The sequence below is a fragment of the Danio rerio genome, chromosome 19, assembly GCF_049306965.1.
Source record: "Danio rerio strain Tuebingen ecotype United States chromosome 19, GRCz12tu, whole genome shotgun sequence".
Classification (NCBI taxonomy): domain Eukaryota; kingdom Metazoa; phylum Chordata; class Actinopteri; order Cypriniformes; family Danionidae; genus Danio; species Danio rerio.
The window spans coordinates 29,784,877-29,812,760 of NC_133194.1; the positions used below are offsets into that span (position 1 = coordinate 29,784,877).

Consider the following 27,884-nt stretch of genomic DNA (forward strand, 5'->3'; position numbering starts at 1 on the left):
ATTCTAAAATACGCACACAAAAAAATATTGTTTAATTCATCTAATCAGTAACACACATCCACTGGCTTTTCTAAAGTTGCTGGCGGTTGAAAATGAACAGGAAAAGAACATGGTAAAGTCAACATTAGAGCCATGAAACAGGAAGTCAACAGGACACAAAAGGAGTAAAAAGGAAACCTGGAGCGACAAAACAGACATCAAGGTGTCACAATGGCGCCTGCATCACTGCTGATGTGGGGGTTTTAATAAAAGATCTCTGAAAGGAAGTCGCCAGATAAGATTTCAGTTTAACAAACCAACATGACACAAAAGGAAGTGCCCAGATAAGGTTTCAGTTTAACAACGACGTGACATAAAAAGGACACATTTACAAACCTAAAAAAAGACAGGAAAAAGTAGCATATATTGTCAAATATCAAAATAGTCTGTTTTATTCTCAAAGTATTAAAGTTATAAACATGTCAGGCAGTGGTTTCACACTTCTTCATACTGCATTTGCATTAATATCAGATCATCTCTCTTTCTCGAACACTTCAGATACAGTATACTTCATCTCTGGCCCACTGCAATCCATTCATTTCATCCGTAAAAACATTAAAAGCAATTTCTATGACCTCTGGTTTTGCAACAAACCTATACAAAAAGCAAATGACATCTCTCCCGGGCCAGGAAGAGCAGTTCAAATAAAAGGTTCAAGTACAGTACTTCAACAGAATGGCACAGAAGAAATGTCGTCCAGAGTTTTGGTATGTCAGTTACATGAGCCTCGGATCATTTCTGGCACAAGCTTGAACTTCATTGATTCAAGTGCTACATAAAAAAAGTCAAACAAACAAGTCTGCGCTTTCATGGGTGCGTTGATCAAATCAGACACCAATTATACACAATCTTCATTTATAATGATGTCAGGAACTAATAAAACCTGCAAAAAGGGCTTCAGTAGGGCCTTTAACACTCTTTAAAGGCTGAATCTCATGAAACTTAATAATATAGTATTATTATTATTTTGTATATATCATGGTGATAATAAACAATAATTCCAGTTATAACCACTGAGAAAAACAATATTTTACGGTGTCCTTCTTATACGTTTTACGTACTTACTATGGTAAAAACAATAAATTATGAGTAATAATTAGTGGTGTAACGGATCACACATCACAAACCTATAGATGAATTACTGGTTTGTAAACATTCTGGATGGGTGCGCAGTGAGGTTGCAGAAAAAAAAAACAGGAGCGCTAGCATTTGCAGCGAAGGAATGACATCCGATGCGGTACAGAGTTTGTTGTTGTCTCAGAAATGTTATATTGATTACCTATTATATGTATATTATTTACATAATGCTTTCAGTGTATTATAACAGCTCGTCACCCAGTGGTATGCACAGTGATTTGGCAAAATTAAAGTTAAAGTGAGCGGCGTTCGTCTGACAGGTCCATTTGCGATAGCACCCTCCCAATGGATATTGGATAAGACAAAACGGCCAAGCATCCAGCCCAAAATATATAACTATCTTATTGAAACGCCAAGTGATTTTACAAGAGAAGTTGAAGGCCTACAAGTCTTTGGATGCCAACAGTTTTGTTCTGTGTTGTCATGTGTAAGAAATAATGTTCAATAAACCGAGGTTCTGCCAAGCCAAAGACCAGGAAAAAAGGCGGAGCTATACAAGGCCTGGGTAATCATCAACAAGCAAAACTACTGCATTCTGACAGCGAAGGATATGTGAACTTATATCTTTACATTTCATTCTAAGCATTCAGTGTCTGCAGTTAAATTCACCATATGTAAATGTTTTTGCTGAATGTTTTGCTACTGCAACCGGTCTTTTTTTGCAAAAGGGAACCTGTGTGACGTAGGTTGGTAATTCCTCTATTCAGTGTCATAATTTTAGGTTGTTTGTCGCCACCCATTGGTAACAAAATGTAATGTACAACATTCACCAGCGTCAAGTTCCATAAAACTGTGATTTAAACTTTACCATAAACATCAGTGTTTGCATCTGATCTATAAACTGTTCTCCCAGTGCTTCTGGGTTATTTAACTGTTTGTAACTAACTAAAAAAGTGTAAAAACTTGAGGCCTATTCACACCGGGACGCATTCTGCTCACGTATTCAGTTTTCAGCTGCTTATTGCACTGGTGAACAATAATCATTTCTTCATCGCTAGAGCTGGAGCTGCTAGAACCATCCATGCTTGTTCGAATCACCAGTAACTTTAACAACAAGCATGTTAACTTTCTGTCTTATTCTTCGATGTTACAAGCAGGTATCAGAAGTTAAAAGTTGTGTAGCGCCACCTAACGTCAAGAAGTGATTTTGCATACTCTTCTGCTCGACACCAGTGAAAAATTGCTTGGGTTTGAATGCGGAAAAACAGCCCCAAAATGCTAATAATAAACAAAAACAAAAAGCATCTCGGTGTGTACGAGCCTTGAATCTCTCTTGATCAAACGCAGATTTAAATGTGGGTTTGAATTGAGATCATGATCTTTTAATGTTTAATCGTTCAGCTTTTTACTGAATGCATTAATGCAGGCTACACAAGCAGTGACAGAAAACCCCTTTAATTAATAACCTACTGTAAGTAAGCATTAAGGTCCCACCACAACTTTTTCCGTCATCATTATGTTTTACAGGGAAGCCAAAATGCTTTCATACACATGATTTGATTGACACGAGAGATCTTTCTGCAATCGTTATAAATGTTGGATTAACCTACAAGTTTTAAAAGTTATTAATCCGCGGGTCATGTGCGTTCCGAACTGTTGGTTGTGATCAACCGTGATCCGTTACACCCCGAGTAATTACATACAACTATCCTTCAACCCAACCCTTAATCAAACCCTAACCATTAAGTACATGTAGTTAATTAATATTACTCAGTATTTAAGTGTATAGTTACACTGTAAGAAGGACGCTGTAATAGGGCATAAACAAACAAAACAGAAACAAAAATGAATTCAAAATCGAGTAAAATTGCGCATATTAAAATAATATCATTAAAAATAGTCCCAAAAATCAAGCTTGATTTGAAATTCTGCAGCATATGGTCCCCATTTCTCTTACATATTTTTTACATTTTCTGTCTTTAAAACATCTTTTCGTGAGATTCCTCCAGGATTAAATAAAATGTCTTTTGCATTGATGTTGATCCCGCACAACGCTCAGTAAGCTCAAATAATAATAATAATAATAAGAGGAATCTGATTATTCATCTCCATATCAGAATATGTGATTCTGCATAGGAGTTGTTTGCAGCTTAACTACCACTTTCACTGAGGGAAGATTGTTGCATGATTGCTGCGCAAAATACGACGCACTTCCTTTTGTGCAGTTCCCAGAATGCCTGGGTGTTCCTCCTTCACAAAACAGCTGTTATTTCATACTCCCTTTCACACCCTGTCTCTTGTTTTCTTTGGTTTGAGAGGGCGTCTCTCTCCTTCGTTACTTGTAATAATAGTTGTACGTTTTCTCCTTCGGGTCTTTTGTGATCTCCTCAGCTCCAGCTAACGTCATATTTAGTCCAGCCCTCAGGGGGAGCCAGATAAATTCGTCGTCCACGAGAAATAAAGCTGACTACGCCCCTGTATCCAGCACGGGGAACCCCTGACTTCAAGTCATCCATAACTCCTAAATTGCGGGCCAGCACTTTAAAACTGTCTCTGCTGGAATATTGAACTCGAAACGGTCCCGAGCCTTTCAAGCTTCCACCGTGCTGTAGTTCCTCCACCTTCACCAAGGGGGCGCTATAAACGTCTTTTTCAAAGGATACGTCGTACTTCTCCCTGACCAAGTAGGACAAGTCATGTTTCGTGAAAGGCACAAATTCAGTATTGAGTTTGATGTAGCGCAGATACTGGTCAAAAAACTGACCCAAACTGACGCCTTTCCGGCCGAAGGTTATAGTCCTGGAGATCTCAGGGCGAATGCATGAGCGGTTTTTCCGCTGCTCTGGGTGTCGCATCCAGTCATCCCAGAACGCCTTGGGCCACTTGGGCTCCAACTCTGCCCAGACTTCCTTCAAAAGCATCCATCCAAGACCGGGAAAGAAATCTGTCCGGTAAAGGAGTTCAGCCTTGCCTGGGTCAACCAGACCGTCCCGTCCATTATCGTTCCAAGCGGATATGCACCACAGAGTTGGGTCCGATCGCAAGATGGGGTACAGCGCACGGAAATACTCAAAAAAGTCAGGGGCAACCTATAACATAAAATGAAAGCAGTTTTAGGAAATGGTGATGAAGACAGAAATGGCTGGATTAGTCAAGGTCTTGGCAGTCTAGATGTTTTCAGTAAGGTGAACATTTGTTCAGCCAGCTGGCTGTTTTGTAACAATGTACCAACAAAAAAAAGCATGTTTAAGCCTTGGGGAATCTTAATGGTGCTTAGCTGTGATGCTCAGTAGAGCTTAACCAATGGTACCATCACAGCTAATCCCCTGACCAGTTAAATGTGCTAATCTGTGGAAGAAAATCAGTACTAGAGTAACACACTCAAACCTAAGAGCTGTCACTTGTCCAGTTAAATTAGACTCAACTGTTTAAATTGTAACAGTCAGTACATTCCCAAGCACCTCCTGAGAAACTACTGGTTGATTTTCAAACAATCTAGTCATAATTTGTAAAGTCACACACATATTGTTTTTATTTTAATTAGGGCTGGGCGATACAGCAAAAACAATTATCCTGATATCATGTTTCATATCATTCGTTATCTATAATTATTGAAGATTTTTTTAACAATCAATTTAGGAATATTAGGATTTTTTATTTACCACTTTATTTTAACAGTCAAAAACTCAAATATCTCATCTCTTTATATTAACATGAACATAAGTGTTAAAGAGACTCTTAATTGAAGAGTATAATTGCTGAACAATCAAAGCAAACTTTAAGGTGCGAATAATAAAGATACAGTAAACTTCAAACTCTGTAAACAAACCAATTATGATAATCAAATCTGAGCTTACAAGTAAAGGAACCGACCATCATTATTCAAATACATACTGCAACCTTACAAATTGTGATGTTGGATGATTACATTACTCCATATGTTAAAAAAACCCTTTTAGATGGGGAGCTAGTGGCTGAGATGCACAAGAAAACCAAAAAGCCACTCTGGCGGCATTCTTACATCCTTTTTTATTTAGCATCTCCTCACTGCTGCTATATGGCACTCATTTTCACGTGTGTTGTTTTTATGACAGGAAGTGGCAATGATGCTCCCCTGCCGACTTTCTGCAACTAGGCAACCATCAACCGTTTTCTCAGAAGATGACAAACGGATAGACCATTGCTGCAGTTTTGACAAAAGTTTATGGAAAAAAGTAAAAAGCACTGCAGTGATTGGGTATGCTGTGTTTGGGCTTAAACAACGAGGGCTTAAATTAGAGGATCTGGTGAAAAACATAAGTTTATTTCATAACACAATCGTAATGGAATTTAAATAAGTGAAGCATGATTCAGTTGGGTTTACAGTTAGTAAAACTTTACTATGAGACATTTTCCAGATCATGGTGATGTTTTAACTGACTGAAATTACTATAACTTACTAGCAGACTACATTATGTTGAGTCCTAACATCCGCGTTAGAAATCTGAATTTCCCATAACCAGGCCCGGATTAATAATTCAGAGGCCACTGGGCACAATGTCTTGCAGGCCCCCTATAGCTGCACCCCATAGTTGAATTAAAAAAATAAGATTAATATAATATTTCTTAAATAAAATTAATCTATAATGTACTACCCACATTTTTTAAATAAATGATATAAAGGACACATATTTCTAGTCTACAAAGATTTAACTTATTTTTAAAGCATTTAAAGCACACTTTGAAAAAAAAATACTAATACAAGTAGGGGAAATTAATGGATTTTAATATACGTGTTCAAGTTCACTAAAGCAGTACTAAAATTTATTTTAAGGGTATTTTTAATGTATAATTTCTACAAACTTATAATGCACATGATTTGGATAACAACTCTCCAATCCAGTTCTAGGAATCTGAGTCCTTACACACACTTATTAATGATTCCTACTTGTCTTCCGTGAGATGAAGAGTAGGCAAAATCTGTGCGGATGGGCCACTGGGCCTATGCCCATAATGCCCATTGGTCAATCCGGCCCTGCCCATCACTACTGTGTGTCTAACCCATAGACTGTAAAATATATGGACGTAGTATCCGTGACGTCACCCATAGGTTTCTAAAGAGCGCAAAAGAAGCCACAAGTAGGCGCGGCCAACCGTCGCCATTTTGTTTGCACGTCATCACACCCACGGCAGGATACCAAACAGGGGCAAAGAGGCGGAGAGTGAGCGGAGCTACAGACACCTGCAGACAGTTTGCTTGGACCTGATTCAGACACACTTTACTTTGGGAGAACGCTTGATACTTTATCACCTGCGACTCGTTTGTGTTCTGACCACTTGTGCTTGGTTGTATACCATATCAATAAAGTGTTTAGACTTTTAAAAACACTGCTGTAACACATTGAGCCACTAAACATTGTTCTTATGACGTTTTTCAACAGGAGGAAAACGCGAATTACTTCCAAACACTTCAGATATAGTCTGTGTTAGTTAATGTAAGACTATTGATGAACTCCAGCATAACACTGTATGACAACGCTTCAGACGACTGTTCTAGAGCCTACAGCTAATCAATCTGTCAGATTCTGGAGTGCATTACAGCTCTAAATATAAATAAAAACGATAAATGATCTTAAATAAAACAAATACACGTATAGAGATGGTATATAAGTATATAACTTTACTCACATGGGAAACGGAGGCCACGTGAATGGTTTGTGAGCACAATTAAGTGCACTCAGCATGCTAAGCCATCTGATAATTGTAGGAAACAAGTCCAAAAGGCAGTTAACTGTGTAAAGCCACATAAAACAACACAGAAATACGATAAATATGCCGAGTTCAGTGGCTAATCTGCAGGATTCAGCTGAGGTGACGTGACGGCGACCAACGAGACCTAGCTGTCACTCAAGTGGCCACGCCCTTAATTATGCAGAATTAATATAACTTAATATAAAGGAAACGGATGAGTTATAAAAAAATAATTCACCCCCCTCACAGTTGTCATGAAGGGTAATATTAGCTGTATTAACCAAAATCTTTTTTTGTACCAGGCTGTAAACACCTTTTTTCTGCTGTAAAGTTGGCCATTCTAACAGTGGGCTCAATTGAAATTTGCTCTGTTTTGGAGCCAGGAGCGGCCAAGACTAGCGGAATTTCGGATGAATAGCAGTTTTAGTTACTTCCGTATTGGCTTCCTGAGAGAGAGCGGGAGGTTGCCGCTTGGTCTAACCTCACAAGCAGCCTTGTACACATATTGTACTTAGGGCTGCTATCTTGTGGGCTGCTGTATTTGAATTTGAGGATGATTAGATGCTTGTGGTGTTCGTGTGTCCTCTGAATACATGTTTAAAAAAATGTATGACTGAGTTTTTATTATACAATATTTATCCTGTTGATTTTGAATCTTGTACCTAACAAATGTCCTTATTTAGAAAAAAACTGAAACTAATACTGAAACTAATAAAAACTAAACTAAAACGAAGACATTTTTAAATATAGAAACTAATAAAAACTAGGAAATCTGCCTCTAAAACAAAATAAAACTAACTATATTTGAAAACAAGTCAAAACGAAATAGAAACTAAAACCAATGAAAAATCCAAAACTGTTATAAGCTTGCTTCCAAGGAACGCACTCAGCAGCCTAATTTTAATAAAACTATAGTACGCCATATAAAACTTTTTTTAGCGTTTTTGACATTCAGTCAATAAATATCAATACCGTTTTTATCACTCAGCCCTTATTTTAATATTTCAAAATGTATCTGCGGGTTGAAACCTCTAGTTTTATACATCTTCAACCAATCAGTGTCGATTCATAGATCTGTCTTTTACTCTGTGCTGTTTCAGTTAATGCCCCATGAATAGTTTGTATTTTTGTTCCTTTAAAAAAAGTCCCATCTTTTCCTTTTTGTCAGGAAATTAAATCAATAATGATGTGGCGTGAAAATAAAGAATGACTGCATATGACTATTCCTTCATTTACTACTATTTATAGCACAAAATGAACATAAAATAACAAAAAAGCTTTTTTTTTTTGTTTTGTTTTTTTTGTTTTTTCAGTTTTAGCTGCAGAAAGATGCCAATAAGACAGCCTGTAAACATCATTACATAGAATTACAGTTATATCATGCTTGTTATATAGAGGAATCCTACAGTTCACAGCATTAGCGTACAATTGGTTTTTGTCCTTAAAAAACATGTAATTCTAAAATCTCAGGTTCTGACTTTCTGGTCATTATGTCACATACAATGAAATGACATCCTGTCACAGGCATGATTTCGCAACCGCTTCAAGAATAACGCAGTTAACTCTGTGGAAGGAAACTGAATTTATATATAGAAGCACTCAGAAAGTCACTGTTTAATACATTTTAAGTTTAGTTTTGGGGAATACTTTTGCATGCCATTAAAATTCAAGAACAATCACAAGTATTGAACATGTCAAAAGAGTTGTAATATTTTTCTCTTTATTCATCTTTTCTTGTTTAAATATTCATCTAAAATAAATTGTGATAAATGTACAAACTCCTTTGAAATTCAAAACAAAAACAAAAGAGTAAACTGTACTAGATTTTTTTTTGGAGAGATTTCTCCATGTCTTATTTATGGTCACTCTTATTTTTCACTGACTCAGACATGTGAAGGTAACTCGTTTCTCCTTGAATAAGAAGTTTGCTACGGCACCTTTTAAAAGCACCGCCACGACAGCCATCAAAGCCATCACTAAAGAGTAAGCAAAAAAAAAATGTTTGTCTGGATCGCAAAGTTAAACAAGGACCTTGATCCCTTAGAGAACTCGCAACAACTGGAAAGAAACTTTACGGCTGTCCTATTAATGGGCTTTTTGGGTGCATATTATACTTTGTAATCAGTTCACCTGCGAGAATTTCAAAGGAAAGGATTGAGAAATGTGCAAATGAAAATATTCCCTCTGAGCGAGAGGCGAGCTCTTATCAAAATTCTTCTCCATGAATTATAAAAGAGCTAAAAACGTGGCTTCCTTTCTGGAAATTGGGGCTCTCACTATGCAGTCCTAATTAACCTATCCACCTTATGTTTCATGTAAATGCATGCATGGCCAGCTGTAAATGTAATATGTTGCTTCATTCGCTTCCATATATTACGGTTAGTTTTGCTACTTCATATTGCCAACTGGTATTCAGCGTGGATGTAATAAGTACATTTTGGCCGATAAGATCTTTACCCAGTGGACATCAAAACATTACTTAAATTTCAAGGTTAGCGCTTAGCCCTATTATGCTAACAGTAGTAAACAAGCAGATTTTGAAGCGTCCTTTATGAGTTACACATAGTGTTGTTACAATATGTGCTCAACAGAAATGACTGTTCTGATTGGTCAATCAAAACATTCGAAGGTATGTTACCCCAAGATAACAACCGCTAAATAACAAAGGCTCATCTGGGAACTGGAATAAAAACAAGTAGGCTAAATGTGGAATTTCATTGAATTTCATGCTTGTTTTCTATATTTTACGAAGGCATAGCATTTTGTTTTTATTGAGAATAAATACAAATGAAACACATTTTGTAGTTTTGAATTAATAGTACGTTACAGTGTGTATCGGTAAATGTGCCACTCGACTTCTACTGCCTGAAACACATTTGTATATATTGTTTTCAATGTTGAGTTGGGATTTTATTAACCAGACACCATAGTTCAGAAGATATGTTTTGTAAATTATCGCAAACTTTAACTATAATATTTTAATAATAAGATTAATAAGATTTTCATAAAATATTTTTATTTGGATGGGGTTTTAAGACCCATGACTATGTAAGATTGCAAGCGAATTTAAACCAAGGAATTATAACGTTTGTAGTTTAAACATAGAATAATGGTCTATAATTTTAAATACAATAAAGACAATGCAGTGTTACTTTATATATATTTGATTATTCAATTGCTGGTTATTCCATAACACTGGTTATTTTACTTTTATCTTTGTTGTATTGTATTTTATTAATCCATGCTTTTAATTTGTTTATTTTATTTTATGCTCATGTACTCCCCTACAAAATAATCCCAATCAAATCTTTTCAAACAGAGTTAAATTTATCTTGTGAAATTAAATCCGCATCACATTTAGGGCTTGACCTTAGCTTTTTTGATCACAAGTCAACTGTGGCTAGTAGTTTTCCAATGTTACTAGCCACTTGGCATTTTCACTAGCCAGTTTTGTTGTTTGGAAATATGTTTTATATGCATAAACTTGACTTTGGCATGCTAAAATTACTTGATTTACATTTCGTGTTATGTCCTCGTGCCTCCTCTTTTATTTCACTTTTTTTTGTGTGTTGTGTATGAGCTTGCTCAATGAGCATGAGAAAATGGATTGTGGTATACTATTGTTGCATTGCAATTAGTTTTATTTCACATGACTTTTTAGCTCTTAACACTAAGGATTTACCAAATTTCCATCTAGCCATACCAGACTGATTATTTTCTTGCCAGAAATGTGTCAAAGCAAGCAAAGTATAGCTGCATACATACACTTTTTATTCAACAAAAAATTATTTAAAAAAAAAAAAATGATTGTCATGCATCAAAGACTACCGTCCAGGCTAAAGGTCCCAGATCACCGGTTAACTAAATGGAGAGTTAATCTTCTTTTAAAGCAATGTTTTAGTAAAGGATGATAATTTAACCATATTAAAAATAAATGAAAGCAAGAAAGCAGGTAAAAAAAACATACTGTGTCCGATAATGAAAGGATTATCACAGGCATGATCCCAGTTAACGTTAGGCCTTTTAATAATCTGTTCAAAGAATGGTTAAAGTGAAAGCGGCAACCGTTGCTGCTTACAAAACATCTTGAGGTCTTGAAAGCAGCGGGATAATGGTTGCAAGAGCATTGCTTCGTGTAAGGTAACCATGCAGGTAACCATGCTCTCATTCGGTATTTACCTGCTTTCTTTTGCTCATGCGAGCAGTTATTTTAACAGTTAGTCATGCTGCTTCTTGATTCTAAGATCACATTTGTATGCATATTGACAAACAAATATAAAATATAATTCTAAACTTTAGTGACTACCCAGCACTGGCAATATAAAAATTATTTTCAACTAGCCAAAGTGGCTAGTAGGTGTGACTGTCTAACCCGCCACAACTAAAATCCACACACATTTGGCGGGTGTTAATAGCCCCTTTCACACATACAGACCTTTTTGTTGTATGTGTGAACAGGTCCTTTTTGAAAATACCGGTAAATTCGTTCTAGCTATTTTCCGGAAAGAAAAGTTGTAAGATTACCGGCAATTTGCCGGAATGCTGCGCTGTGTGAATGCAAAAGGAAAATTGCCGGAATAAGGGCGTGCACGTCTAGAACGTGCTGACGTGAGACGTCTGTTTTAGCCAATCACAACAGTCAGACGCATTTACGTCCGCGCGGTTTATGAGAATAAAAGCCTTTGAATATTTTTCCAGACACATTTAGCTGCAAGAAGTTAGTCAGATCACATTTATATGTTCTTCTTAATGCCAACTGTGTAAATAATCATCGATGAGATGCTTATGATAAGCCGTTGTTTGTTTACCTTCAAGCTTTGCGTGTGCCTGTGAAACAGCCTGTGAGCGCCTGCACACGCACATATTATGAACATCTCGACATGTGAAAGTGATCCTGCGAAAGTTGTTCACAATATTGATCATCCACAGAGTTTGTAATTTAGTCAAATGTTTACAAATACAAGCGCAGCCGTTTAAAGCTCATTTGTGGTGAATAATGTCAGAATTTACCGGTATTTTGGAATGGATGTGTGAATGCTCTTTTCCGGAAAATTTCCGTCACGTCCTCGCCTGTGTGAACAGCGCTATTGTCAAGCCCCGATCTCACACACACACACACACACATACATATATATATATATATATATATATATATATATATATATATATATATATATATATATATATATATATAAACACACACACACACACACATATATACTGCAAAAAAATTTTTCAAAAAAAATCAATATTGTCCTGCCATATCTTGTTGTATTGCTAACTTGTGTTAAATGTGAAATTTAGCACTGTGCATTCATACTCTGTCTGCATCTCATGTGAACATAAAAACTTTTTTTGCATTACATAGGTCTTTTTGCAAAATTGCAAAGGCATATTTTGAATTAATGTTAATTAATTGAATTAATTAATCTTGACTAACCAAGATCTCTGAAGTGGCTGAAACCCTCCGAAAGCAGCTTGGCTAAAGTGATGACCCTTTCAGACATAGCAAGACAATCTTATGGTGAAAATCTGTGATTTCTGGAATAGGCATCTAGTTTCACTCATTTTAGTCTCACAAAAAGGGAGTTTTTTTACCACAAACAAATAGTGGGAGATGATAGGATAGCCACAAACACTGTTTTGTAGTTTCAATAGTTTTTCTGCTTACTGCACTGTTATTATATTCTTAATATTCCCCTAATTTGGACGGACGTCTTGCACATTTGCATAAAACACTTGACTTCCATGTTTAAAAATAAGGTGGCTAATGTTGCTCAAATTTAGATCTCATCTTACATGAAAACATATTCATCTTACCTCCAGGTCATCCTCCACAATAACCACTGTGGAGTAGGCAAAGACATTGAACACTTGGTTCAGGGCCCAACGGTAGTGCCTGGCGATCTTGTAGTAACCCTGGAACTTCCTGTGATCGGGTCTTACTGGAATGTCCGCAAGATCCGGTTGGCTAATGTGGGTTATTTGACTGCCATAGGAGCCAATCACCCTGGCCGTATCAGCGTGACCACAGTCCTGACTGACAATAATTGGGTAAAGTTCAGCAGAAGGACGATACTGTATCAACCTATCTAAACTCCTCTTCACAGTTACTCTATCACAGGCAATGACCAGAATTGGGATAATGATTTGAGGGCTTGGTGTAGTAAGGCCTAGTTGATCTTCCATCATTTGCTTGTTCTTTTGGTCTGTTTCCTGCTCCTTCATGACCAGCTGAGGCGGCGTGACCATTAAAGTCTGCGTTTTTTTCGTAACAGTTTGTGCATATTCTACCACTTTATGACTTAGATGTACTGCAGGAATCTGCCTAGGCTTTTTAGGCTCTACGTCGATCTTTTCATCCTTCGTGTCCTCCGATTCTCTCTTTTCCAGTTCCTTCCGCTGTTCCCATAGTTCTCTGTGGCTTTGAATTTGTTTGAGGAGCTTCTTTTGAGTCTCCAGTTCCGATTCTACTTCTTCAGCCAATCTGATCACTTCACCGGCCAATCCGTTAGCTCCACCCACTTTTGACTTTCCTGCTCCCCACTCTTCTCCGGCCCCTGGTTCGGCTCCACCTCCCTCCCCAAGTCGACCAATGGGAGGCCTCCCCCATAAGAAGAGGAGGAGCAAGGCGTTCCAGGCGACAAACAAAAAAGCTCCGCACAAAATAAGAGATCCTTTCTTGCGAACCATGGCCCAGTGACACCACACGAGGGACCGCAGCGAGGACAACGCTACAGATAGAAGAAAGGAAAATATTAAAGTTAAGGATTTTAAAGTTAAGGAAAATATATTATCACAAAAAAACTGATGTAGAGCACCAACAGGAATAAACCGTTTAATGTACATGCTAGGAAGTAGGACAGCACAATATCGGAAAAATCTGACATTTTGATATTTTGTTTTGCTGCGATATATATTGTGATATGAATATTATTTCACCAGATGATTTTAATAGCTCTATTTGTAAAGATTTCATTCGTGTAGATCGACTAGGATGATCAAGTCTTTTATATGCAGTGTATCTGCATAAATTTTAATAAATTTTAAGCAAAAATGGCTTTACAGTTTTCTAGGGAGCCTAAAAGTATTCAAGTAGAGAAATTAAAACATCAAATGTAAAATACCATGGTCATTGTTGTATAAATAATTAAAAATATTAATATTTATTTAATAATATCCCTTATCTTTTACTCTTTAATAAATGATCTAATCCTATTGACTATTGTGGATACACACGTTGCGATATTGATGTTCAAAAAATATATTGTTCAGCTCTACTAGAAAGTATTTAACCATTTAGATTGGTGGTTCTCAAACTTTCTTGTACAAATGAAGAACCACCTCAGAAAACAAATAGTCTCTCCAAGTACCATCATAATGACCGGTATTGAAATACAGTAGCGTAGTAGGCTTAATTACGCAGATACAGCTCTGAACAATTCAAAAATTGTTCATTATAAAATAGTTTGATTAAATTATAAATAGTTTGATTAACACTGTAAGAAATCAGAGTCAGAATTATTAAACCCCCTGAATTATTAGGCCCCCCGGTTTATTTTTTTCCCCAATTTTTATGGCAAGCTTAAGCAATGTTCACTATTAATAGTAGTATTAATTATAATTAATAATTACTATTTTAATAGTAGTAATTATACTTGCCACAAAACATATAAGTATTATTATTATTATTAACATGGAAAGGACATTATTTGTACTGTTATAAAAGTATTATAATTATTATAATAACATGGGAAGCAAATTACTTTTCTTCTTTTTTAAAAAAATGAAAGCTGCATTTATTTTAGCTGAAATAAAACAAATAAGACTTTCTCCAGAACAAAAGACATACTGTGAAAATGTCCTTGCTCTGTTAAACATCATTAGGGAAATATTTAAAAAAGAAAAAAAATCATATTTATTTAATTAATTTCATTAATATTTCAGATTTTACCATTGTTTTTATCATTATTAATCAAAAAACAAAAGGAAAAAATCACTCACTGCTCTAGACTATAGGACTTTTGTACCTATAATTATTTTTTTTTAAAGTTTGTTTCATATTTTTATTCTATTGTATTTATTTCCCTTTCCTTATTTACAGGGAGGAAAATAAGTGTGTGTGTGTATATATATATATATTAAATATATAAATTAAATATATTCTATATATATATATATATATATATATATATATATATATATATATATATATATATATATATATATATATATATATATATATATATATATATACAGTTGAAGTCAGAATTATTAGCAGCCCTTTATATTTTTTTTTATTTTTTATATTTATTTAGCACATTTCTAAACATAATAGATTTAATAACTCATTTCTAATAACTGATTACTTTTATCTTTGCTATGATGACAGAACATAATATTTTATTAGATATTTTCCTAGTATTTAGCTTAAAGTGACATTTAAAGGCTTAATTGGGGTAACTGGGCAAGTCATTTTATAACAGTAGTTTCCTCAGTAGAAAATCCAAAAAAAAATATTGCTTAAGGGGGCTAATAATATTAATATAGAAATATTTTTGAAATATTTAAAACTGCTTTTATTCTAGTCAAAATAACACAAATGGCCTTTCTACAGAAGAAAAAAAATATTATAAGAATTACTGCGAAAAAAAATTCCTTGCTCTGTTAAACATCATTTAGGAAATATTTATTAAAAAATATATATATATATAAAAAAATAAACAAATAAAAATCAAAGGAGGGCAAATCATTTTGACTTCAACTGTATATCGTTTTGAATAATCGTGATTACTATGACTAAAATAATCGTAATTATGAATTTTTCCATAATCTAGCAGCTCTAACACAAACTATAATTTGCTATTATACTCCATAGAACTCCACATAAAAGCCAGAAACTTCTTTTGCACAGTCCTATCTAAAGGAATAATTGTGCCAACTGATGATCAACAGCAAAAATGGCAAAAACCACCAACAATCAAGAAAGCCTAATTATATAGTGGCATGCTTTGTGGTCAAAAATTGTTGTTATAATGGAAGTCAATAATGTAAAAACAATCAAAAACATAACGAAAAGGTAGTCAATTTGAACAATGCACAAGGGTTAAATAAACTACCATCTGATATGTTAAACATGCAAAGACACCTTTTTATCTAAAGATTTAACATACAGTTTGAAAATATCTCTTTGAAATATATAATCCCACTGTCGTACACAACAAAAAGTGTAAGTAACGTATAAGTAAGCCTTTCTGTCATTTGAACCGAAGTCAACAGTTTGTCTAAAAAAGTGCTTACTGCAGATATGATAAATCTCCCATTGAATCCAGTCACCCACAGTCTCTTGTGTAGGCTCCAAACACATTCATCACAACGTATCTCGTCTTTACATTCAGACTCAGACTTGTTGTGGTTTGGATAGGAAATACTGAGCCACGTAAGGAAGTTTATCGCAGTATGAGAACCCTTAAATTTTTCATTTACCAACCGTCTCGCCTATATTTCATCTGTACTACAGCTGCCTTCATCTCGAACACAAATTAGAGTATTTCATTCACCCCACTCCACAGGAGGGCTTTAGGAAGTACACACTTCCCAGCATGCTTTGAAAACTATGCAAACCCAGCTCTTGGCAGGCTGAGGGCACTCCAGAGTAATTAAAACTGACAGTTTGATCAGACCGCCGAGCGCCATCATTGCGAGAGAGCACTCTGTAATTACAGTCACAGTCAATGGTGATTTTTTTTTTTTTTAGACAGTCGGAATAACTGAACCAAAAATCGCAGCTAAGATTATATCTAAACCATCCAACTCAGGATCCCAATTATCTGAAGCGTTTCATGACCCCAGATGGCTACTAACAAGGGCTAGCCTATTTTTTTCTAAGTGGGCCAGACTGACAGAATTTGTATAGCAGACAGGAATTTCCTTCTAAATGAGGCCTTACAATCCCAGAGAGTGAAATACTGAAAGATTTGGTCTACTTGATGTCAGGTTTCTCTGTAGTGCCAAGCGTGGTTTTATGTTACTAAGAACAGTGTCACTAAAAAAAAAAGAAGAAAAAAAAAGGGAAAGTCTCATTATGCTGACAGCTATGCAGAACTGAACATCCTTCCAGACGAAAACAGAAACGTGGCATTGCCCAATGGTTCCTGTTTAGATTTACGAGGTCATAATGTTTCTTTGAGTAAGCACTTTTTCATTAGACACAAAGCCAGTGGCTCTCATGAAAGATGGAGAAAATTACGCAGGCCCTATATATCTGTGTAGGAAAAAAAATAATCATCCAGGTGGACTTCAGCACAAGAAACAACAACACTGCTGCTGAGACTGTAGAAACAGACTGTCAGTATTGATTGAAATACAAGTGCAAAGGTCACATGGGGTCTGATAATCTAATGTCATTTCTACTAGTGAATGTTTTTTTTTTTGTTGGCTGAAACATCATAATGGTCAACGGCTGATTCATACTACTATTAAATTATTATTTTTTAAATATTAAATCAAAAACAGTGCAATACTGCAATATAAAGAAAAGAAACTGTAGTTAATATACAAAAAATGCATTTTGGTTAGGGGTGTGATGAGATCTCGTGTTACAAGATCTCATAAGATTAAATAATGACGGGATTTCTTGTCGAAGTTAAAATTTGTCTTGTGAGTTGTGACTTTAGCATGCCATTTACTGCATAGAATTAATTAAAATAGAGGTAAAATAGCATTCATAACAAGTTACAAGTGTAGTAAGCATCTCGTCACACGCCTAATTTTTATCTGTTTAAATATATTTAAAAATATTGATTTGCTGGCCAAAAACATTTATTTATTTTCTATTATTTTTAAATGATTGTTTTGTTTGTTATAAATGTGAAAACATGCTGCTATATTTTTTACATAAAAAAAACATTTTTTTCACATCACATCAATCACATCATGATTCTTTGATGAATAGATAGTTCGATGAACAACACTTCTGTTTTTACACAAAACATTTTTCAACATTGTAATCATCTTTACTTTCACATTTGAAAAACTTATTGCATCATAATTGAATTAAAACAATATAATCTAAAGTGTAGTCTAAATGCAATTATATTATATTATATTATGTTATATTACATATTACATTACATTACATTATATTATATTATATTATATTATTTTATATTATATTATATTATGTTATATTACATTACATTACATTACATTATATTATATTATATTATATTATATTATATTATATTATATTGTATTATATTATATATATTTCTGAATTTTGTTAGTCTGGCCAAGAATTAGTTGAAACTAATATGACCACAATGTACCAACTAATCATATATCAATAGTTTCCATCATTTAAAAATGTTCTACATTAATGCCATCATTAGGTAAATTAAGACTAACATCTTTTTAGCATAATGATTAGATAATAACTGATAGAAACTACTAATATGACATGGGTAGTGCTTGTTTTTGGGCTGCAAAATTTCGATAGCCAACATTGGAATATTGCAACATTGCCAACTTTAGCCTACATTTCGATATCTTTTGTTTTGCCACGATATCTAACTTCACCATATAATTTAAATAGCTCTATTTGAGAAGATTTCATTTATTTAGATCGACTGGAATCTAGATCATTTATTTAGATGGACTTGTGGCTGACGAATCACCCAAGGACAGTGATAATGCCACGCAGCCAAAACACCCAATGTTGATAGAGACACTATCAGTTGCCCTCTGCTCAACACAGGCAGACTGTGACTCATCAGAACAGCATCAAGTCTCGTCACTCAAAAATGATCCTCAGGAAAACATATTTCTGCAGACAGAATCTCAAGATGCACAGCCTCTGTCACCGGACACGTTCTCATTGTCACAATGTTCACCACTCTTGGGTTTTTCAAAAAAGATGGAGGAACTGGTGTATGCTGGAACTAAACTTTCACACTCCATTGCCGCAAGCCCCCAGTTACCAACCAAAAAGCGGCCTGCTCCACAACCACCTATGAGCCCACCTGGAAGAGCCCTCCGATCACACCGCCAGGGCCCAAACAACAACGCCCCATCTTCAGCTGGTGAACACAAGAGCTGTCACTGATGTGTGTCGGGGACCTGCTTAGATAACAGTGTCTTTATCAAATGTTTTCAGAACAAGCAGGAACCCAGTGTGTCTGTAGCTTTCTCTAAGCAGATATGTGTTGTGTTAAGTGACAGAAAATCAAAGACTTCATCAGGCCGTAAAGCAAATCATTCAAATCTGGTGTCTATTAAATGTAGATCTGAGACTACTATAGAAAAAACAGCTAAAACTGTTAAGTTAGCGCTTTTAAACATCAGATCACTCAACAATAAGTCTCTTTTAGTCAATGATTTTATCAACACAAATAGCCTTGATTTTATGCTTTTAACTGAAACTTGGCTAGATGACAGTTGTAGCGCAGCAGTTCTGAATGAAGCAGCTCCTTTAAACTTTGACTTTTTGAGTGTTTGCAGAGTTAATAGGAGAGGTGGAGGCATCGCTGCCCTGTTTAAAGATGTGTATGAATGTAAACAAGTGTCATTTGGTGACTATCTGTCTTTTGAATATCTGAGTATAGCACTAAAAGGGTCTCCACGCATCTTACTGATCATTATCTACAGACCTCCAAAATATTCTCCAGCTTTTATTGAGGATTTTACAGAGCTGTTATCAATAGTAACCTCTGAATTTGATTATTTTAGTATTGCTGGGGATTTTAATATTCACATTGATAATCCAGAAATCAATGCTGTAAAAGAACTGATGACTGTTTTTAACACTTTTGATCTGACTCAGCATGTTCAAGGACCCACACACAATCGTGGACACACTCTTGATCTACTTATAACTAAGAGTTTACACATTTCATCGACTGTTGTTAAGGATGTGGCACTATCTGATCATTTCTGTATCTTTTTTGATATATTGATCACTCCAGCTATTAAAGACAGATCTGTCTCTGTCAGAAAGAGATGCATAAATGAGAACACCAGTGAGCAGTTTATGAAAGCCATATCGCAAGCACCAAGTATATCTGCAGATTCTGTTGATTCTCTCCTTGATTTGTTCAATTCTAAAATTGAGAATGTCATAAATGACATCGCTCCTGTTAAAGTCAAGAAGATGACTGGCAGGCAAAAGGGATCTTGGACAAGGTCACCGAAAGTACAAATGATGAAAAGACAGTGCAGAAAAGCTGAGCGTATGTGGAGAAAGACGAAACTAGTAGTCCATTATAACATCTATAAAGACAGTCTTCATGCCTTTAATATGGAACTTAACACTGCTAGACAGACTTTCTTTTCAAGCCTTATAAACAGCAACTTAAATAATGCTCGTACACTCTTTGCAACGATAGAGAGACTCACAAACCCCCCCAGTCAGATTCCAAGTGAGCTCCTCTCTGAAAGCAAATGTAATGAATTTGCTCATTTCTTCACTGATAAGATCAATAATATCAGAAAGGCAATAAGCTCATCCAATCAGTCAAGTTGTGTCGATATCAAACAAGCTCAACCACAACTTAAGAAATCAGACATTATGTCTGATTTCATGGCAATTAACGGTGAAATCTTAGAAGAGACTGTGCAAGTTATGAAAACATCAACCTGCAGTCTTGACACGCTCCCCACATCATTCTTCAAAACGGTGTTTACCTGTTTAGAAATGGATCTTCTAAAAGTGGTAAATGCTTCACTTCTATCAGGGATTTTTCCAACCTCACTTAAAACTGCAGTTGTTAAACCCCTCTTGAAGAAGAGCACCCTGGATAACACCCTATTGAGCAATTACAGGCCAATCTCAAATCTCCCTTTCATTGGCAAAATCATTGAAAAAGTTGTTTTTAACCAGGTTAACAAGTTCTTAAACTTCAGGGGGTGTTTAGACAATTTTCAATCGGGGTTCAGAGCTCATCACAGTACAGAGAGCGCTCTTATAAAGATAATCAATGATATACGCCTAAATACAGATTCAGGTAAAATAACAGTGCTGGTATTGTTGGATCTCAGTGCTGCATTTGACACTGTCGATCACAGCATACTTTTGGATAGGCTGGAAAACTGGGTTGGGCTGTCTGGCACGGTCCTCAAATGGTTTAGATCTTACCTAGAAGGTAGAGGTTACCATGTCAGTATAGGTGACCATAGGTCGAGGTGGACACCCATGACGTGTGGAGTCCCACAAGGCTCGATTCTGGCACCTCTCCTGTTCAACCTTTACATGCTCCCTCTAAGCCAAATAATGAGAAAGAACCAAATCTCCTACCACAGCTATGCTGATGACACTCAGATCTACCTAGCCTTACAGCCTAATGACTACAGCCCCATTGACACCCTCTGCCAATGCATTGATGAAATGAGCAATTGGATGTGCCAAAACTTTCTTCAGTTAAACAAAGAGAAAACTGAAATTATTGTGTTTGGAAAAAAAGATGAGGTTCTCAAGGTAAATGCGTACCTTGGCACTAAAGGTCAAACGACAAAAAATAAGGTCAAGAATCTTGGTGTGACTCTGGAGTCAGATCTGAGTTTCAACAGTCATGTCAAAGCAGTCAGTAAATCAGCATACTATCATCTCAAAAACATAGCAAGAATCAGATGCTTTGTTTCTAGTGAAGATTTAGAAAAACTTGTTCATGCTTTTATCAGCAGCAGGGTGGATTACTGTAATGGACTCCTCACTGGTCTTCCTAAAAAGACAGTCAGACAGTTGCAGCTCATCCAGAACGCTGCAGCCAGAATTCTAACCAGAACCAGAAAATCAGAGCACATCACACCTGTCCTCAGGTCTTTACATTGGCTGCCAGTTACATTCAGAATAGATTTTAAAGTATTATTACTGGTCTATAAATCACTAAATGGCCTAGGACCTAAATACATTACAGATATGCTCACTGAATACAAACCCAACAGATCACTCAGATCTTTAGGATCATATAAACTAGAAGTTCCAAGAGTTCAGTCAAAGCAGGGTGAATCGGCTTTTAGCCACTACGCTCCTCGCTGCTGGAATCAGCTTCCAGAAATGATCAGATGTGCTCCAACATTAGGCACATTCAAATCAAGACTGAAAACACATCTGTTTAGCTGTGCCTTTACTGAATGAGCACTGTGCTGCGTCCGACAGATTGCACTATCATGTTTTTCTCTTCTTCTTCATTCTTTCATATCACATTTTACCTGTTTTTATGTTTTGTTTTGTTTTTATGCATTTTTATTATTTGTTTTTACTTTTATTTTACTTGTTTCTTTTATTCTTGTTTATGTAAAGCACTTTGAATTGCCATTGTGTATGAAATGTGCTATATAAATAAACTTGCCTTGCCTTGCCTTGGAATGATCAAGACTTTTTCTATGCTGTGCATCAGCATAAATTATTTAAAAAAACTACAAGCTCTAGGGAGCCTAACACACTTTAAAATATGGCTTTTGTTGCTTCTTCAATCTACTTATTTTAAATTAGTTGAAACACAATTTTTAAGTTTTCTGGAAGAGAGTTTTATGTCCAATCCACTTATATTTGTTAAAATGATGAAGCTAACTTAATAGGTTTGTGCTAGGACAACATGAAGGATTTGTGTGGAACCCTCAAATTTTTACAGTGCAGTATTCAAGTACAGAATTTGAACAATCAAATGTAAAATAAGGTTACCATCATTGTATAATAGACACATTGCAATATTGATTCTTAAAATATATATTGTTTAGCCCTAGCTTGCTTTATTATCTACTTTCGGTGAGCTAAAGAAAATAAATTAAAGATTTTTCAAGGTTTTGAAAAATAAAAATGTCAATCTTTCTACATTGAAAAAAATACTGTCCAGCAAGTGAAAAAAACCAACAACTTTGCAATGACAAAGTCCATTCATTGTTTGTGACTGACACTGAGCCGCACACAAAAGTCAATACTGGGTCATAAGACTCGTCATCCTATACAGACACACGTTAACACTTCAAACATCCTTTCAAAACGCAAACACTATTTTAGGTACTAATCCTGTTCATCTAAAGGGTTAACCAATACTATTAAACAGCCTGAGGGTGACAACAACATCAAGCAAACACCTCATAAAGTGCTTTGCACAGGAAAGGTGTCTCCTGTGCCATTAATAACCCTCACTAATCTTCCATCTGCAACCAAGTAACTAATCTCCACTTAACCCTGTTAGTGAAGACCAACTTCTCTTTACTCACTCATCAAACGACAATCAGCAGGACAGACGGAACCATTTAGACCTTGATGGGTTTGAAACTCATCATCAGGCTTTTCCTGAGGAATAAACAAGACAGAGAAACACAACCAGTTCTCAGTTTCGCCTCAACACATGCTTCATCAAAAACAGATGGAATCAAACATGCCCTCTACCAAAGACTTTTTAAAAAGACTCAAAAACGAAAAAAAGAAAGTCCATGCTAAATAATTAATGGGCTAGTGAAACGTTGTATATACAAAAAGAAGCCCAGATAGCATGACAATCCCAGAACACAGTCCAAGAACACATAAGTAAAACAAGACGCCCGAAAGTTGGTAATTTGGTAGTGGATCGTGTGGAGAAGATAAGAGTGATTTTTTTAAGCATTACCTGGTTACAGAGCAGACTATGCTTCCACTTCTGTTCCCCAAACTATTCACAAGAAGCTGGTCAGCAAGAAACATTTGAGCGGATGAGGAGGGAGGAGAGAGTGAGAGAAAGAGAGAGAGAGGAAAGGGGAGGGAAATACTGTACCCTTGTGAAGAGCCAACACTGCCAGTTAACACTTCTAAAGTACCCTTAACAGCCTTCTTCACGCGCATTAACACATGTGACACCCTGAGAGCTTCATTCACTTCCTTCTAAAGACTGAAGTTTGGTTGTTTTAAAGCTCAGAATGTTAAGAAAACAGAATTTAAAGACAATTACAATTCAATTTTTCCACAAAATACATGGCAACCATAATTACTGTTATAGTACTGCTAAAATTAAGATAGTAAAAATAAAACAGTGGGAACTTGACCTTTTAGCCAATAACGCATTTTAAATAAAAATAAAATGATTGGGGTGTTTTCAAGAATTAAATTTGTAACAGTTTGATTCTACACACTGATGGAGTTGGTTATGATTCTGTTTTTCGGTATTACACTAAAAACATGCTTATTGTTGCTTGTTCAAACTACTTATTTCAAATTAACTCAAACAACACAGTTCTTGACATTTTGTTGGGACAGTTTAATTGTTTTATGTTCAATCCACTTAAATTTGTAAAAACGAATGAGCTGACTTAATTCCTTCATGTTGTCCCAACACAAATTGATTCTGTAAACCCACACCACAAAAAGTAAAAACAAATTACTTCAACTTGTTAAATTAAAGGAATTAAGTTTGACAAACTTAATTTATGACAGTTTTCAGTAATAAATTACGTTAGTTCTTTTAGGTGTAACAGGTTTTAGTCATTTATTTATGGCTAGCATATGTTTACTATTAATAGTGAACAATACTTGTACTTGCCACAAAACATAAAAGTATTATTATTTTAATATTAACATGGGAAGGAAATCATTTGTACTTTAATAAAAGTATTATTATTATATTAACATGGGAAGGAAATCATTTGCACTGTAATAAAATTATTATATTATTATTATCATTATTATAGGAAGGAGATGATTTGTACTGTACTGTTGTAATGTACTGTTCTTCCATTCTTGTTCTCTTAAATTAATGACAAAAAACTTATAAAACCAAGAAGAGCTAACTTAATCTATTACTGAAAACCGTCATACATTAAGTTTGTCAAACCTAATTCATTTAATTGTAACAAGAGGAAGTAATTTGTTCACGTTTTCACTTTTTACAGTGCAGTGTTTTTTACAGTGTACAGTCAAAAATGACGTTTGCTGTTTGTTCAAAGTAAGTACATTAAATGAGTTGAAACAACATAATTCTTTGTTTTTTGCGACAACTTAATTGTTTATGTTTAATCCACTTAAATCTGTAAATTTAATACATTAACTTAATTCCTTCATGCTGTCCCAGCACATTTTTATTTGATTACATTGTATTTATATACTAAATTGGGATGTAATATTAATATCTTCTGATTAGCTTTTTTTCAGTTTACATAAAAATATGTTAATATTCTGATATAGTTTAAGTGAAATAAAAAAAAAACAGGTTTCATTTTAAATAAAATCAGACTGAAATATAGTTATTTGGGGTTTGTTGGAGTTCATAACAGTCTACAAAAGTAAACTTTCTGGAAAAGTTTGTTTTGGCAGGTAAACACACCTTCTGTGACCTTTGAATTTCTGTGAAATTGTCTAAAGTTTGATTCCTCTGTTCAGTTCATCAAGGTCTGTATAGTTATGTAGTAAAACAGAAACATAAAGCTGCTTTATGATGAAGATGTCATTGAAAAATTAGATTTTTCGAATATTTATTTTTGAGCTCTTTTTGAATATTTTCTATCACCACTGTTATTTTATCATTTCACTTTTGAGAGACAAAGATGCAACTCTGTAGCTCACTGTCGCCTCACAGCAAGAAGGTTGCTGGTTCAAGTACTGATTGGCCTGTTGGCATTTCTGTGTGGAGTTTGCATGTTCTCCCCATGTTGGCGTGGGTTTCCTCCAGATGCACCGGTTTCCCCCACAGTCTTAAGACATGCGGTATAGGTGAATTGGATGAAATAAATTGGCTGTAGTGTACATGTGTGAATGTGAAAGTGTATGGGTTTTTCCCAGTACTGGATTGCAGCTGGAAGGGCATCTGCTGTGTAAAACATATGCTGAATAAGTTGGCGTTTTTTTCCACTGTGGCAACCCCTGATAAGATGCAGCACATATTTATATAAAAATCTAAATATATGTAAATTAATGTTTGCTTGCTGCTATGGTTTTTCAAACTTCATTTCGCCCCTAAACAAACAACTACAATTAGCAGCCTGCTTTACAGCCTTTAGTATTCAATTTGTTTTAACTCATTGTATTACTTCAGAGTAAAGTTGCTGCAATTAAAAGTGAACAAAACATGGTCACACTTTAGTTTGGGTCACACTTCACAGTACTTACAAATTACTACTAATCTAAATACTAATCTACTAATTAACGGTTTATTAGTAGTTAGTAGAGTAGATGTTTTGGGTTTAGGTTTTGAGTAGGATTAGTAATGCAGACTTAGCTCATACTTTCTAACTTCTAATGAACAGTTAATATCTTAATAACAGGCAGGTAATAAACCAGTAGTTAATACAGTGAATTGTGACCTAAAATAAAGTGTTACCAACTAGTTTAATATAGGGTAAAATGTAATAAAGTATGCAATAGTAATAAATATTTTTTAAAAATAAGTGTTTCATCAGCAGTCAGACAATTGAATTAAAGTGCCAAGTTGCAGAATTAACACTGTTTTTGATAAACCTATTAAAAATAGCTTTGGTAACACTTGAGTTTTATTGAGATGGATTATTGGTGATTGTATGGGTGATAATGCCAGATTGGTAGCTATACATGAACAAATAAAAATTAACACCTGTTACAAAAAGGTTTAGGAACTACAACACAACATTTTAGAAGATTTAAGAGTTTTTAGGACCCCGCTGATATGCTGTTCCTCTTAAAACTTAATTTTTGATTAGTAATGTGCATGGCTAAAAAATTTTTGATGCCCTCAGTTTACATATTTTGGAATAGTTATGTCTCAGACAGATTTTGTCCTATCCTAATATACCATGCATCAATGGCTTATAAATTCAGCTTTCAGATTTTCAAAAGTAGACCTTTATGACTGGTTTTGTAGTCCAGGGTCACACCTTTCTTTGACAACCACACCATAACCACGACTGGTCCTCGTGTTTTGCCTGAATGGTAAAGTACTGTGTTAAGTTTTAGTGTAAGATGACGTGGCATCACGATTTAACTTGAACATGTTTGACCGGTGAATGCGAGTCCCGCAGCTGAAGTCTGTCATCGCGAACACCGACACAACCTTCTCAACACACTTTCCTGAGATGACATGATCTTAAACCCTCACACACACCGTTTAACCGGACTCGCTTCCCCTTTTAATCCACAGAAAGAAATCATACACTGCACTAAACCCGCCTGAAGCTACAACTCGTGCCCGAATCTGGGGGTCATACAGAGAAGAATGTACCCCAGATGCATTGTGGGCTTTAATATTAACAGTTTCGCTTTCAGACAAGGGAAATCAAAGCGACAGTTAATACAATAGTGGCTAACACTTATACAAACACACACACACACCGCAAACCACAACCCCTTTCGCCTCTTCTCACCTTTCATCATCTCTGGACAGGATGGGGTTAAACAGCGAGATGGCCGTGACTGAAGAGATGCAGACCGTCAGAATGAGACCTTCACTTCTCACTCTTCATCATCATCATCATCATCTTCATCATCATCGGTCGCCTGTCAATATTCGGCTCTCTCCATTCCTGCAGCTGTCGCCCATTTCTATCTCTCTTTCTCCCCGTGTATGTGCGTGCGCTCAGTCCCGCTCCGTGTTTCACATCCGGTAAGGTCTGCGGCTGGTTGAGCTGCTGAGGTGAGGACGTGCGTTACGGATGCTTATTCTAACGGCGGAGTGTGCAGGAATGTCCTGACAGAGGTCTTCATTTGACGCCGCCGCTCTCGCTCTGTGTGTATGTGTGTGTGTGTGTGTACAGTCAAAGCGATTCTCCACTTCCGGATTGACTCATTAGGTAGGATCCACCCACTTCGCGCTTCCCTCCCCTTCGCCATTTCCCTAGCAACAAGATGCCTTAGCAACCGTCGCGAGGCGGTGATGATGGGTAACCGAATGATGGATCTGTAATACATTCATAACGAGTGAATCGTATCATATGAACAACAAGGATTTGGTAATGCTAGACCAAACTTTATTTATTTTAATAAATAGCGGACATCTGTTTACAGCATTATGGGCAATGTAGTTTTTCAGCATGGATTCCATTATCAAACATGTTTTTTTTATTTGTTTAAATATGTTTGTGAACAGATCCAGGTTCAACAA

General features: G+C 35.7%; 1 protein-coding gene across 4 annotated transcripts; it reads right to left on the reverse strand.

The window, feature by feature from the left end:
- Positions 1-205: 205 nt before the first annotated feature.
- Positions 206-27,529, reverse strand: mgat1b (alpha-1,3-mannosyl-glycoprotein 2-beta-N-acetylglucosaminyltransferase b). 4 transcript variants are annotated; one of them, XM_068215149.2, is made up of 4 exons: positions 27,148-27,511; positions 23,065-23,140; positions 12,667-13,580; positions 404-4,205 (listed from the first exon to the last, which is right to left on the reverse strand). In XM_068215149.2, the coding sequence occupies exons 2-4, from the start codon at positions 23,066-23,068 to the stop codon at positions 3,504-3,506; spliced, it is 1,620 nt and encodes a 539-aa protein (XP_068071250.1). In that variant the 5' UTR covers positions 23,069-23,140; positions 27,148-27,511; the 3' UTR covers positions 404-3,503. The 4 variants fall into 4 exon arrangements, with proteins under 4 accessions (NP_001073440.2, XP_068071250.1, XP_005170100.1 ...); XM_005170043.6 differs by lacking the exon at positions 27,148-27,511 and adding an exon at positions 23,454-23,501; NM_001079971.2 differs by lacking the exon at positions 23,065-23,140 and having other exon boundaries at positions 206-4,205; positions 27,148-27,529.
- Positions 27,530-27,884: the final 355 nt, after the last annotated feature.

Bases quoted from the DNA above. Each gene is read 5' to 3' on its own strand.
- mgat1b (NM_001079971.2), bottom strand. The intron at 4,206-12,666 runs GTAAGATGAATA...TTTATGTTATAG, and splicing joins TTGTGGAGGATGACCTGGAG to GTTGCCCCTGACTTTTTTGA.